Source organism: Ictalurus furcatus, chromosome 13, assembly GCF_023375685.1.
Source record: "Ictalurus furcatus strain D&B chromosome 13, Billie_1.0, whole genome shotgun sequence".
Lineage (NCBI taxonomy): Eukaryota > Metazoa > Chordata > Actinopteri > Siluriformes > Ictaluridae > Ictalurus > Ictalurus furcatus.
Genome location: NC_071267.1, coordinates 3,130,941 through 3,143,451, shown reverse-complemented (window position 1 = coordinate 3,143,451; position 12,511 = coordinate 3,130,941). Strand labels below are relative to the sequence as shown.

Here is a 12,511-nt window from a genome sequence, read left to right as displayed (position 1 = left end):
AATTTCCTCCTCTGCAATCTGCAGAACATCAGTCAAGACAAGTGCCTCATTCCTTTCCCGGTGAGCACCACAGGATCACTTCAAAATCAAAAACATGAAGGCCATTGCCCTTTTCCCTCGTCTATTATGGCAAGCCAAGACACTCTACACTGGACACTGTCGGCTTTCCCACTTGTTTGGTTTATCCTATCCTAAATTGACTAGGATCCCAGCACTCGGTGGCCCTGGACCATCTGACATGCAACCCAAAAGGTATACATGCCAGAGGTCATTAGTGATAATTACTTGGTCACACACTTTCATCAGGTTCAGGACACCCAGAGGTCACACTTGCAATTACATTTGGTGGCCCAATTGACATCAGCATCACCTTTGTATCTTCCAAAGTATTTTAACTAAAGATACAATATGAGCTTTTTTTTTTTTTAAAAGCTATAGTAAACCACATTTTTGTTTAGGTATTAGGGTCACAGATGTTAGGTTTAGATCTAGTCTACAAGAAGAATTAGTGCACTATTCAGGTGAATACCTGGTCCTCCTAAGTTTATGAATACAAGTGTGTGTGCTTTCACATGTAGCCAGAGCAATAACAGTTGCTAGGTGAGCAGGAGTGTGTGAATCTGTCATGCAACCAAGTCAGTGTGTTTCCTGACAGGATACACACACACACACACACACTTGGAGGCTCCCACTGGCACTGGCAGTCTTTTCACAACAGGATGTATGTGTTAAAGATAGGCAAAAGGTTGAGGCGTTAAACACATCAATTCACACGAGAGCCAATTCCCTGATTTCCTTCAGTCCCCGTTGGTCACACGCTCCACACTGACGTGCAGACAACAGTTACAGTCAATGCACAAAAAACAAAACTGCACCTGAGGGTTCAATATAAACAAACTTATTCTGGCCATCCTGCACAGTTTCGTAGTGTATCCTGTTGACTGATGGTTCCTTTCCAGGAAGTGTTTACATTTCAGGGCACTAGTCATGTCTGTGCTCACCAAAGATTAGAAGTTTAAGAATCCAGGGTTCCATGTACCACTGTTTATACAGTTATAAGTTCTAAACTGATTAAAAAAAAAAAAAAAAAAAAAAAAAAACTCAATCAATGTGTTGAACACTTTTTATTTGAATGAAAGTCTGTTGTTTCTGAGCTTTAACTGTTTCTAAGTGATGAAATCAAGAAGACAATGTATGGGAATGCCCAATTAGAAATATAGACTTTTTTAGAATTTAGAAATATATACTAAAAAATACTACAGTGTAGAATTAACGATTAAAAAAATAATAAATGAATTATATATATATATATATATATATATATATATATATATATATATATATATATATATATATATATATATAGCACATTTGCCTAACACAGGCAGGGTTGGGGGTTCGATTCCAAGCATTGCCCTGTGTGTGGAGTTTGCATGTTTTCCCCTAGGCTGATTGGCATGTCCAAAATGTGTATGTGATTGTGCCCTGTGATGGATTGACACCTTGTCCAGGGTGTGTGTGTGTATATATATATATATATATGCACTTTATGTCCTTACCAGTTTCCAACAATTCACAAAATAATATTAGATTTCCCTTGTGATCATTTTTGCAATCAATAATTAATGATTTGACTCTTTAAATGGGTTCAGTATATAAATTTACATTAACACATAGATATTTACTTTAACAAGTAAATGATAGAACTGCTGGAATTTGGTGGGGAAATAATTGTTAAAATAATGCTGTTTTTTTTATTATTAATGTCTTTCATAAGGTTAAAACTTTGTCAGCAGTCATCTGTACAGAGTGTGTAAGCACTTTTCTCTGTTATGATGATACTGTATCTGATTATAACTAACAACTAAATGCATGTCTTTTCAATATATCATGTAGATATCAAGACAGCTTGATCAATGAAAGGCAATTGTTTATCATTATACAAGATTGCACAAAAAACAATTGCCTTTCATTGATCAAGCTGTATTGATAGCTACATGATATATTGAACAGACATGCATTTAGTTGTTAGTTGTAATCAGATACAATCTTTGTATCTTTATTTACTCACTCACTTAATTACTTACTAAAACTACACTTACCTAGGATGTTTTTAGACATCTTTACATAGACTGACTCTTTTTTTTTTATCTCTCTGCATTAGTTAAAATGACTTATTTCCTTATTTACACGACACGATCTTTGAAGATAAACAGGCAAAATAGCCTAAATAAAAATATTTTTACCGCATTAGATGGAATAATATTTATATTTTCTATAATTAGAGATGTCAAAATACATTATTGGCAGAAAAAAACAAAAACGCGTAAGCTTATTTAAACAAAAATGCTAAAATACAGTCATGCAAACAAGATGGGATTCAAGTGTAGCCTTTCAGCTTTAATTCAAGGGGTTTAACAAAAAGATTGCATTTAGGACTTACAGCCATTTTTTTTACATAGTCCCTCCATTTTTACAGTCTCAAAAGTAATTGGACAAACTAACATAATTATAAATATAGGGATTATTTTTAATACTTGGATGCAGATCCTTTGCAGTTAGTGACTGTGTGAAGTCTGGAACCCATGGACTTAGAAAATGCTGAGTTTTCTCCCTTGGGATGCTTTGCTGGGCATTCAGTTGCTGCTTGTTTGTGGGTCTTTCTGCCTTCATTTTTGTCTTCAGTAATTCAGTAATGAATTGGCTATTTAAGAACATTCCATTTCTCTGACTTAAGATGCTCTATATACTTCAGTATTCATCCTAGTACTTCTATGAGCGGTCACATCATATAAACACCAGTGACCCAGTGCCTCTGGCATCCATAAATGCCCATGCCATAACACTTCCTCCACCATGTTTGACAGATGATGCGGTATGCTTTGGATCATGAGCCCTTCCTTTCCTTCTCCTTTACTCTTCTCTTTCCAGTATTCTGGTACAAGTTAATCTTGGTTTTATCTGTCCAGAGAATCTTGTCCCAGAACTGGTCAGGCTTTTTTTTTTTTTTTTTAGATGTTTTCTAGAAAAGTCTTATCTGGCTTTGAGTGTTACCAGTGGTTTGCATCCTGAGGTAAGACTTTGACAATGATTGATTGTAGACTTTGATGATATGTCTATCTCATTGAGAGTGTTCTTGACTTGACTAGAGGTTGTGAAGGGGTTTTTCTTCAGCAAGGAAAAAATTCTGTGATCATTCACTTTAGTTGTCTTCCATGGTCTTCCAGGCCTTTTGGTGTAGCTGAGCTCGCCAGAGATCTGTTATCTCTCTGATAGGTCTGTTTTGTTTTTTTCACCCCAAAGATGGCCTCCTTCACTTGCATCAACACATCAACACTTGCATCAACACATCTTTGTTGTTTGTTTCGGTGGGTTTCTCCCTTCAGTCTCCTTCTTCAGGATGGGAAATTGTGTTATGTTCTGGTGATTGACTTACTCATATTCATCTTTCTAGCAGTTGCATAACCTTCATGGCCATCTTTCCATTTTATGATACATGTCAATATCAAGCTGAATTGTGAAGGTTTGTACATTATGCGGGCAGCTAGGTGGTGCAGTGGGTAGCTTTGTCACCACACAATTCCAGGGTCTCCAGTTTGATCCAGAGCTTGGGTTACTGTCTGTGTGGAGTTTTGCATGTTTTCCTTGTGGGTGTCCTATAGGCTCTCTCGTTTCCTTCCTACAATATATTGCCCATCGATGTGAATGAGTCTGTGATTGAGTCTGTACATCACAACATGTGATGGACTGGCATTCCATCCAAGGTATATTCCTGTGTTCCAAGGATTGGCTCCGGATACAACGCAGCCCTGACAAGTTACCGAAGGATGACTAAATGATGACTAAAAGATGACTCTGCAATTTCCCTCAGGAACAATAAAGCATCTATCTATCTATCTATATATGTAAATGAATGATTAACTAAATAATAATTAATAAATTAATTATCTAACTAACTATACTCGATCACCTATGTAGGCAAGACTCAAAGTAAGTCAGCAGTACCTCAGTGGTTAAAGTTTTGTGCTAGTCACTGGAATGTTGTTAGTTCAACTACAAGGACTGCCAGAAAGCCACTGTAGGACTCTCAAACAAGGCCCTTAATTCTCAACTGCTTAGCTCTGTACTTGGATCGGATTCAGCTGTAATGTAGTTTGGATAAAAACGTTTACCAAGTCAGTAAATGTTTCCGTTCATGACATTTGAAGGTCTGATATATTGCGTCGAATTTCAGTAACAAATAGAGGACTAAGTGACTCTAGAGTAAGAATTAAAAATAGATTTCTATTAATGGTTCCTTCCCAAAAAGCTCATGAGATTTGCCCTTTACTTCAATCTGAACTTGCCTTGAAAAGAAGGAATTTTATCCATAATTTTATCATGCATGAAGAGACACATAATAAAATGGCGCACTTATATAGCGCTTTTATCCAAAGCGCTTTACACTGTGTCTCATTCACCGATTCACACACACCAATGGTAGCAGAGCTGCCATGCAAGGTGCTAACTTGCCATCGGGGGCAATTTGGGGTTCAGTGTCTTGCCCAAGGACACTTCGGCATGTGGAGTCACATGGGTCAGGAATCGAACCGCCAACCCTATGACTAGTAGACAACCTGCTCTACCACCTGAGCCACAGCCGCCCCATGCTGTATATGAAATATATATACACATACTGTATATGAAATGTGGCCATCTGCCATCTTTAATCAGAATCTTATGTGTAACTGTAAAGGTTTCAAGTTTTATTGCAACATGTGTGTAGACAGATCTGAATATGTGTAGTTATGACACAATATGTTATTTGGAATACGGAAACAACTCCAGATGGCCTGTGCAGGAAGACGACACAATGGAATGAGGGAGGGAAAAGAGTGACCAAGTGTAGGAGTGAGGAGGTGATAAAATTTCAGATGACAGACTAGTGTATATCCACAATTCTGCATATTCAAGATATGACCTGGGTTATTTTATTCTTGGAGATATGCTGACAAATTATGTCATCAGAAAGACTCACTACAGTAGCTGATTTTTCTGAGAACATTATGTGGACATTCCACATCAGTGATGTTTCAATCACAAAGATTAGATAAACTACAAATGGGAAACAATGCGAGGAAAACAGGGTAGGAAAAACTTAGCAATAGAGGAAAGCTGATGCCTATTTTAAGAGTTGGCTTTCTGGCAGGTGAGGGAAGTGAACTGCTCTTTCCAGAGACACTGCTGGAAAGCAAGGGACAGAGGAGCAGGAGTGGATGCATGAGCAAGCATTCTATTCAATCCCAATCTGTTACATAAAATCGGATGCAGTTAATGATGTAAAGATGAATATAACTCATAATAGTAGTGGGAGGATATGAAAAATTCACGGTATGATAATTGTATAAACTCAGCTTTTTGAGAAGGAACATTACCATAGACGTAAAAGTGGTATTTTTGTTATCCAAAAAATTATTTTACGCTGTTATGAAAACCACTCTTGTATCATCCTGTTTTACATGCAAAACCAATACTTCTTGGCATCATCTATAATAGTATAGAACGTTAATGGTAAAATTATTTCAGATTTCTGTATAATATTATATTAATAAACTGTATCTTAATAGTACATGACCTACTCACATTCTAAGTAATACATCTGCTACATAGCAGACCTAAGACCATGATAATACTGTATATCATGTATTGTAAAATATCCCCAATGATTTTACCATTAATATACATTTTAGACTGTTTTATTAACACTTACATAAGATAGAATTAAAAATGCTAACAGCCTCATAAGGAATATTTTGGCCATATTATCCACTCATAATCGCGAGCATTCTTATTTAGGGAAATTGCTAGAATAATTTTTAACTCAGTTTTCCAGAGCAATGTGGAAACATATCTAACTTTCGATATTTTACAGAGAAAGTCATTCTGTGTTTGATCAGCCTTGAAGCATATCACAGAGGGCAGAATCCACCTGGGATTGAGATTTTTCTGGAGTCACTATCTACACCAATGTGGTATGCTTTAAAACATTTCAGATCACACCTCTACAATGTACATAAAAGCTATTTAATAACCTGCAAAAAAAAAAATCTCATTAAAACTTCAAAGGCAGGCAGTTGGGTCAATCCCAATTTTTCACTCCTCCCTCACCCTTCATCTCTGATATAAATGTTCCTTCAGATGGGGACAGATCTTAAACCTTCAGCTCTTCTACCAAACGAACAAGTTTTTTAAAAAAGGGATTTATTTACTTTCAAACACAGGTGATTTCCTCTAATAAGATCTTCCTTTCATTCTAAGCTGACTTTTAGAGCAGAATGAGCAGCGGTGAGTGATTTCAGACACAAATATACTGTACTGTATCTAGTTTCATTTATTAATTTTTATGTGCATCATGCCCAGCGTGTCATGTGATTATTTTTGTTCAGTGATGCTGCAGTGGACAGAGTGGACTTATTTGTTATAATTTATGCTGTTATAACTTATTATTAACTTATAAGTGCTATACTCATACTTGCTCATGGCTCATCTTTTGGCTTACAATTGTAGTTTCACATGTGGGGCATGCCTTTTCAGGTTCAGATGTGTTTGCGTGTGTAACTGTAAGGTGTGTCAGTGGTTTGTAACGTTCATAACTGATTGCAGCATTTTGTAACTCTGTCCCTTTCAGGTTGTTGTGTCATGGATATGACTGTGATGCTGTTGCTCTTAATACCTCTGACTGCAGCCATGACATTCCAACACAAACACAGGTGTGTACACACAGAGATCAATTCAATTTGTATAACACTTTAAACATTAGATATCCAGATTTAAATCCATAATCAACAAGCCAGACGTGACAGTGGCGAGGAAAATCTCTCTGCCATGACATGAGGAAGAAACCTCGTGAGGAACACAACGGGTTCAAAAGACAACCCATCCTCTTCACCTGATACTGGGGTTATAAATTATTACATTACACATATGTAGAAGAGTGAAGACAAACAGTACTAAATCTGTTAAAAGGGTGTTCAGTATGAATATATTATGAATAAGATTCTTGAAAGGACCACAGGATAGTCTTTATGACTGATGGCATTCTAGCACCTTGCATGGCAGCTCTGCTACCATTGGTGTGTGTGTGAGTGTGTGTGTGAATGGGTGAATGAGACACAGTGTAAAGCGCTTTGTAGAAGTGCTAAGGTTAAAACAAAAGCACTATATATGTGCAGACCATTTACCGTTTACAATGATTACAGCAGCAGTTCTTAGAGAGACAGAGACTCTGCAACACAGAGAGATGCTACATTGACACTAATGTCCATTTTTTTTTTTTTTACAGGCAAAGTAAACCACACACAGACACCCTCTCGCTGGAACACAGCATACAGATGTCAGATATTGCGCCATCAGTTGACCCAGCTGCAGAGTTACACTCTACATTCACACACTCAGACAGGGCAAATGCACCATTTCGCCAGTCAACATCTGATATTCTCTTGCAAAGCATCTTCGTGCAATCCAAGAAGTAAGTGCTTTGTTGTTCTTTCAAAGATTTAGCAAATAAAGTACCTAGTAAATACCCCACCAAGAGCAACTGTACACCTAGTGTTTTGAATGAACTCTGTTACGTCCAGCACTGTAAGAACTAATTCAACACTGTAAATGTTAATTAGACAATCAACACTAGAGTTTTGCTTGAAAATTATTGTACTTCCAGATAAATCGTAAGATATCATTTTAATAGCATGTCACATTTGCTTAACTGGTAGTGCTCAGACCAGATTGCGGAGGAGAAGCGCACCATCCAAGGGCTGCCAGTTCGGCACGTGTCAGATGCACAACCTGGCTAGCACACTCTACAGAATGGGCCAGACCAACAATAAAGAGCAGTCCAAAGGAGCAGGAGACCCCAACGGATACGGTCGCTGAAGAATATCATCCGTGATCACACAGCAAAAAATTTCCCAGAATTGAATTCAAAACCATGGAAAAAAACTAACAGGATTTCACATCAAATGTTTAGGAATTCTAACAAGCAAGCGCAATTTCATAAGAGCGAAGGTATAAGAAAGCTATTAATATTAATCTTGCCCCTCAGCCTAGTCTTGAACGCTAGACAGGTTTTATTGCGGTGAATTCTTGAAAATTGATCATTTGGTTGTTAACCGGGGTAAAGAATGAAGTATTATCACTTCTAGTGTAATGACAACACCAGTACAAAACAAGAAGTGAAAAATAAGACATAAGATTGCGCTGTTATATATTCTCGCTATTTTTGTGACCAGCTTAGGCGATGAGTCACACAACTATAAAACCGTCTGCTTTTGAATAAATACATTTATGAGGTTTGTCAGTCACCCTTATAAAACTGAGCACTCATTTATACAACTGAGCAGTTGAGGGTTAAGGGCCTTGCTCAAGGGCCCAGCAGTGGCAGCTTGGCGGTACTGGGATCTGAACTTGCAACCTTCCTTTATAATTGATTGTATTTATATAACAAATTAGCTGATGTAACTTATTTATACTGAAGTGGGGTGACATATTTCCACACAATTGTGATGTAAGTACAAGCAAAGATTTTTAATCCTTCATTTGAAGTCTGTTTGCAAATGACCACTTAGCCTTCTTCACCATCTGCAGTAAGGCAAGCCCCAGCAGATGGCAACATACAATTCTAGGCAAGAGTTGGTTTTGAAAATACCATTACCCTGGTGGATTTTGACTTCCAAAGCTGCTCCACTACACCCACGTGCAGTACAGGTGTGTTCATTCATGACTTCAAAAATATGCAAAGCAAGAAAACAAATGACCAGTATGTTAATATGTTAGACTAGCATTATACCAACTTGTGTCTGGGAGAAAACAGAGCCCTTGTGTTAAATAAATTATTATTGTGCACTGTCTTTTTGCTGTGTACTGGACTGAATGAGCTTGTTTGGTACTTTTCCTTTAGACTGTTATCATTAAAAAAACAAACAAACATAAAGTGCACGTTTTAGTCAATTACCTCAGGGGTTCCCAAACTTTTCCAGGGCAAGGCCCCCCAAATGGCATTAACATTTGACCGAGGCCCCCCTTTTGCAAGATGTCTTTAAAACAAATTAAAAATACAGACTTCTGAATATACCCCCCTTTATTTTTGTATTATTATTAATAATTAAATCTTACATATTTACATTACATTACATTAGGAATTGATTGTGTGTGTGTGATTGTCTGAGAGTGAGAATTTATTTTTCACACTAAATTATTGAACCACCCCCCCCCCCCCCCCCACCCCAACTCCCACAACCCCCGCCCCCCGCGGGCACCCCCTGGCGGCCCTCACTTTGAAAACCACTGAATTACCTGATTCACTAAGTTTGTTCACTAATACATTTATGTGTATTTTTCGCTGCTGTAATTGTACATATATAGATACTGTATGTATATTTTATATCTATATCTATATATGTACTATATTTTATTATATATTTTATTGTGTTAATAGAATGTATATTAATAAAAATGTACATTTTGTTCAATTGACCTTGTTTTTGTTACTTATTTACCTTCAGACTGTGCTGTTTAAAAGTATTTTTAAACTATTATTTTTTTATAAAAAGGTTTATTATTCAATAATATCTCATTTTATTTCTCATATAAGGTTAATGGACATCATCGACTGACATTATTCCATAATAATGTGCTGTTATTGAGAATAAAAGCTCTTGCGACACCTAGTGGCAGAGCTGTGTCAGACACTGTAGGGCGTTAGTGCGGTAGGGAGTAGTGTGGTTTGGGACACAGCCGTGCTGTGATAAAAGTATTTTTTTTTGCTTTCCTCTGTGCTCTTTGACCACACCCTGAACTCAAGTGAAGGTATGCGGTTCCTGTACAAAAACCGGACTTCCGAGTAGGAAATGAAGGCGACATGAGGAGTTTTTCAGCGTTGGCGAGCCCGAACCGTTTGGACTTGGTTGTTAAAGAGACGGACGGAGGAGACGCAATGTCCCAATCCGAGACAAACCAGGTGGGTTCATAAAAGACAGTGAGAACCCTCAGGGGAAAGTACTTGGAAACGTCCCTGGACGCCGTATAGTGAGGTTTAATTGTAAAAAGTTGACAAATATGTGGGATAAACTGTGGATTATTTTTCATAGCTTTGGCAACAAATGACATGAATTCTTTTCTCACTTAAACATCAGCTCAATTCAATGCACCTCCAGGCCAATCTGCTTTACATACTGTTTTCAGAACTGTTCTACTTTAGTTTTAAAACCCCAACTCAAAACTGAATAAGACAGCAATTCACTACATTTCTAATACACTATGGAAATATATTCCAAATCTAAAAAAAAAAAAACAAAAATGGAAGAAGTAGGCCTACTATCAAAATGATTAGACCGACCACAGATGATTCCCACTGGAGCTGAATTTGTAGCTGAGTTATAAATTATTTCATAAAAAAAAATGTCATCAGTAACGTAATCCAAGTATCACAATATGAAAGTAATGTTATCTGATTATTTTTGGATTATGAGGCGTTCGCCTCATACCGCCAGGGTTGGGGGTTCGAGTTTGCATGTTCTCCCCGTGCTGCGGGGGTTTCCTCCCCCAGTCCAAAGACATGCATGGTAGGCTGATTGGCATGTCTAAAGTGTCCGTAGTGTATGAATGGGTGTGTGAGTGTAATGATTGTGCCCTGTGATGAATTGGCACCCTGTCCAGGGTGTACCCCGCCTTGTGCCCGATGCTTCCTGGGATAGGCTCCAGGTTCCCCGTGACCCTGTAGGATAAGCGCTATAGAAAATGGACGGATGGATAAATAAATAAATGATCACTGTACCTGATGCGGGTAACAATACATTACAAAAGCTAGGGTGACCATATTCTGGTTTTACAAAAATGCTATTAAGTGGTCTTAATAGTGTTCAAAACAGTGTTACTATGAATGCAGACTTTAATACACTGAAAAAGACACTATTAGCATAATTTTATATATATATATATATATATATATATATATATATATATATATATATATATATATATATATATATATATATATATAAAAATTGGTTTCACTCTGCCCACGTTTTACATTTTTTCCTAGATTCTTTTGAATGTCCATAGACAAAATAAAGTATCTGATGCTATGAGTGTATCTTCTGCTGTCATTTACACATTTGAATTGCCAATGTAATATGAAGCAATGTGATAACATGAAATTAAAAATGACCTTATATGGCCGTGGGCATTGTTTCGACTCAGGACAGATGTCATTTGCTGCTATTGTCAAGCAACTGTTTAATGCCGTACACAACAGTGCGTCACCTTCGCGTTCTCGCTGAGAGAAGGCTAATGGTTGCGAGGCAGGAATTTGGTCAATAGTTGCTGCAAACCTTTTATAATCGATCATTGGTGTATAATCATTGATTGGTGTGCGAGAAGGCAGGAATTATAGAGAGGGGTTAAAGCAATGCAAACATGCACTTTGTAAGAACCTTACAACAGGTAAGATGTGCATTGTGCAAGGGCATGTGAAGAACTGTGTGAAGAGTTTTGAAAAAGTGACCCAAGTATTGAGAAATGGGTTCTAGCGATTGTAAAAATCTGTAATGGCAACGCTGAATATTACAACAGCCAAAGAACATGTTTACATACAACGTTGGTTAGTTATGTCATGCAAAATTTGTAGGATTTCTAACGAGTCTGAACCGTTTCTTTGGATTTCATATGAATAAAGAAATCCGCACTGTGTGCTTTCAGAGCTGGATTGCGACGTTAATCAAGAAAAGAGTGTGTACGACGTTTGTGGAGGATTCCTTCAGGTGAGCCGTCAGTTTTTACACTCGCATTCATTCAGAACAACTGTCTTACCTCACGCACTTCGCTTTTTCACACCCATAAACTGATATGCTTCATATTAAGACAGTTTTTGTATTTCCATATTTTCTAAGCTTTCCAATAATACAACAAAATACATCAACACATGATTAGATACATGTAAAGAGTTAAGAATGAAGCATGCCCCTACCCCCACCCCCACCACCTTCTTAAAACCATTTTTGATTACTTTCATCCATTCATGTATATCTTCACTTTTCCTCACTCCACTTACTGTCCCAAATAACCAAACTGAAATGTTTGGTAATTTGGTAAATCTTGAAAATTGTTCAATTATAAATATATGTGCATGATTTGATGTAACTTTACGCTGTTATATAACTTTACAGTCAAGGGAAAAAGAAAGTACACCCAACTTCAATTTTATGTTTTTATTTATCAAGGCCTAAGTAACAGTTGTGGGGTCCTCACTCACTTCTTTAAACAAACAAACAAGCTCAGGGGACAACAACAACAACAATAAGATCAACAAATTTCAATATGCAGTGCTGACTTATCCTATGCTGTCATGAAAAGGCATAAATATCTTAAAACAGTCCCAGTGATTTTGTCTGGTCTTGTTGGCTGGAATAATGAGTCATTCCTGCCTTTTCCTGCCAGGTTTTTCTTGTGGAGTTCTGTCCTGCTGCCAAACTTAAAA

The 12,511-nt window shown here is 37.3% G+C and overlaps 1 protein-coding gene across 1 annotated transcript in view; it reads left to right on the top strand.

Moving 5' to 3' along the window:
- The first annotated feature begins 9,895 nt into the window (after window positions 1-9,895).
- The window catches only part of LOC128616880 (transient receptor potential cation channel subfamily M member 4-like), a 39,752-nt gene continuing 37,136 nt past the window's right edge, over window positions 9,896-12,511 (top strand). The window contains exons 1-2 of the mRNA XM_053639733.1: window positions 9,896-9,994; window positions 11,734-11,795. Coding sequence (XP_053495708.1) covers window positions 9,896-9,994; window positions 11,734-11,795 — 161 coding nt within the window. The remainder of the gene's footprint in view (window positions 9,995-11,733; window positions 11,796-12,511) is intronic.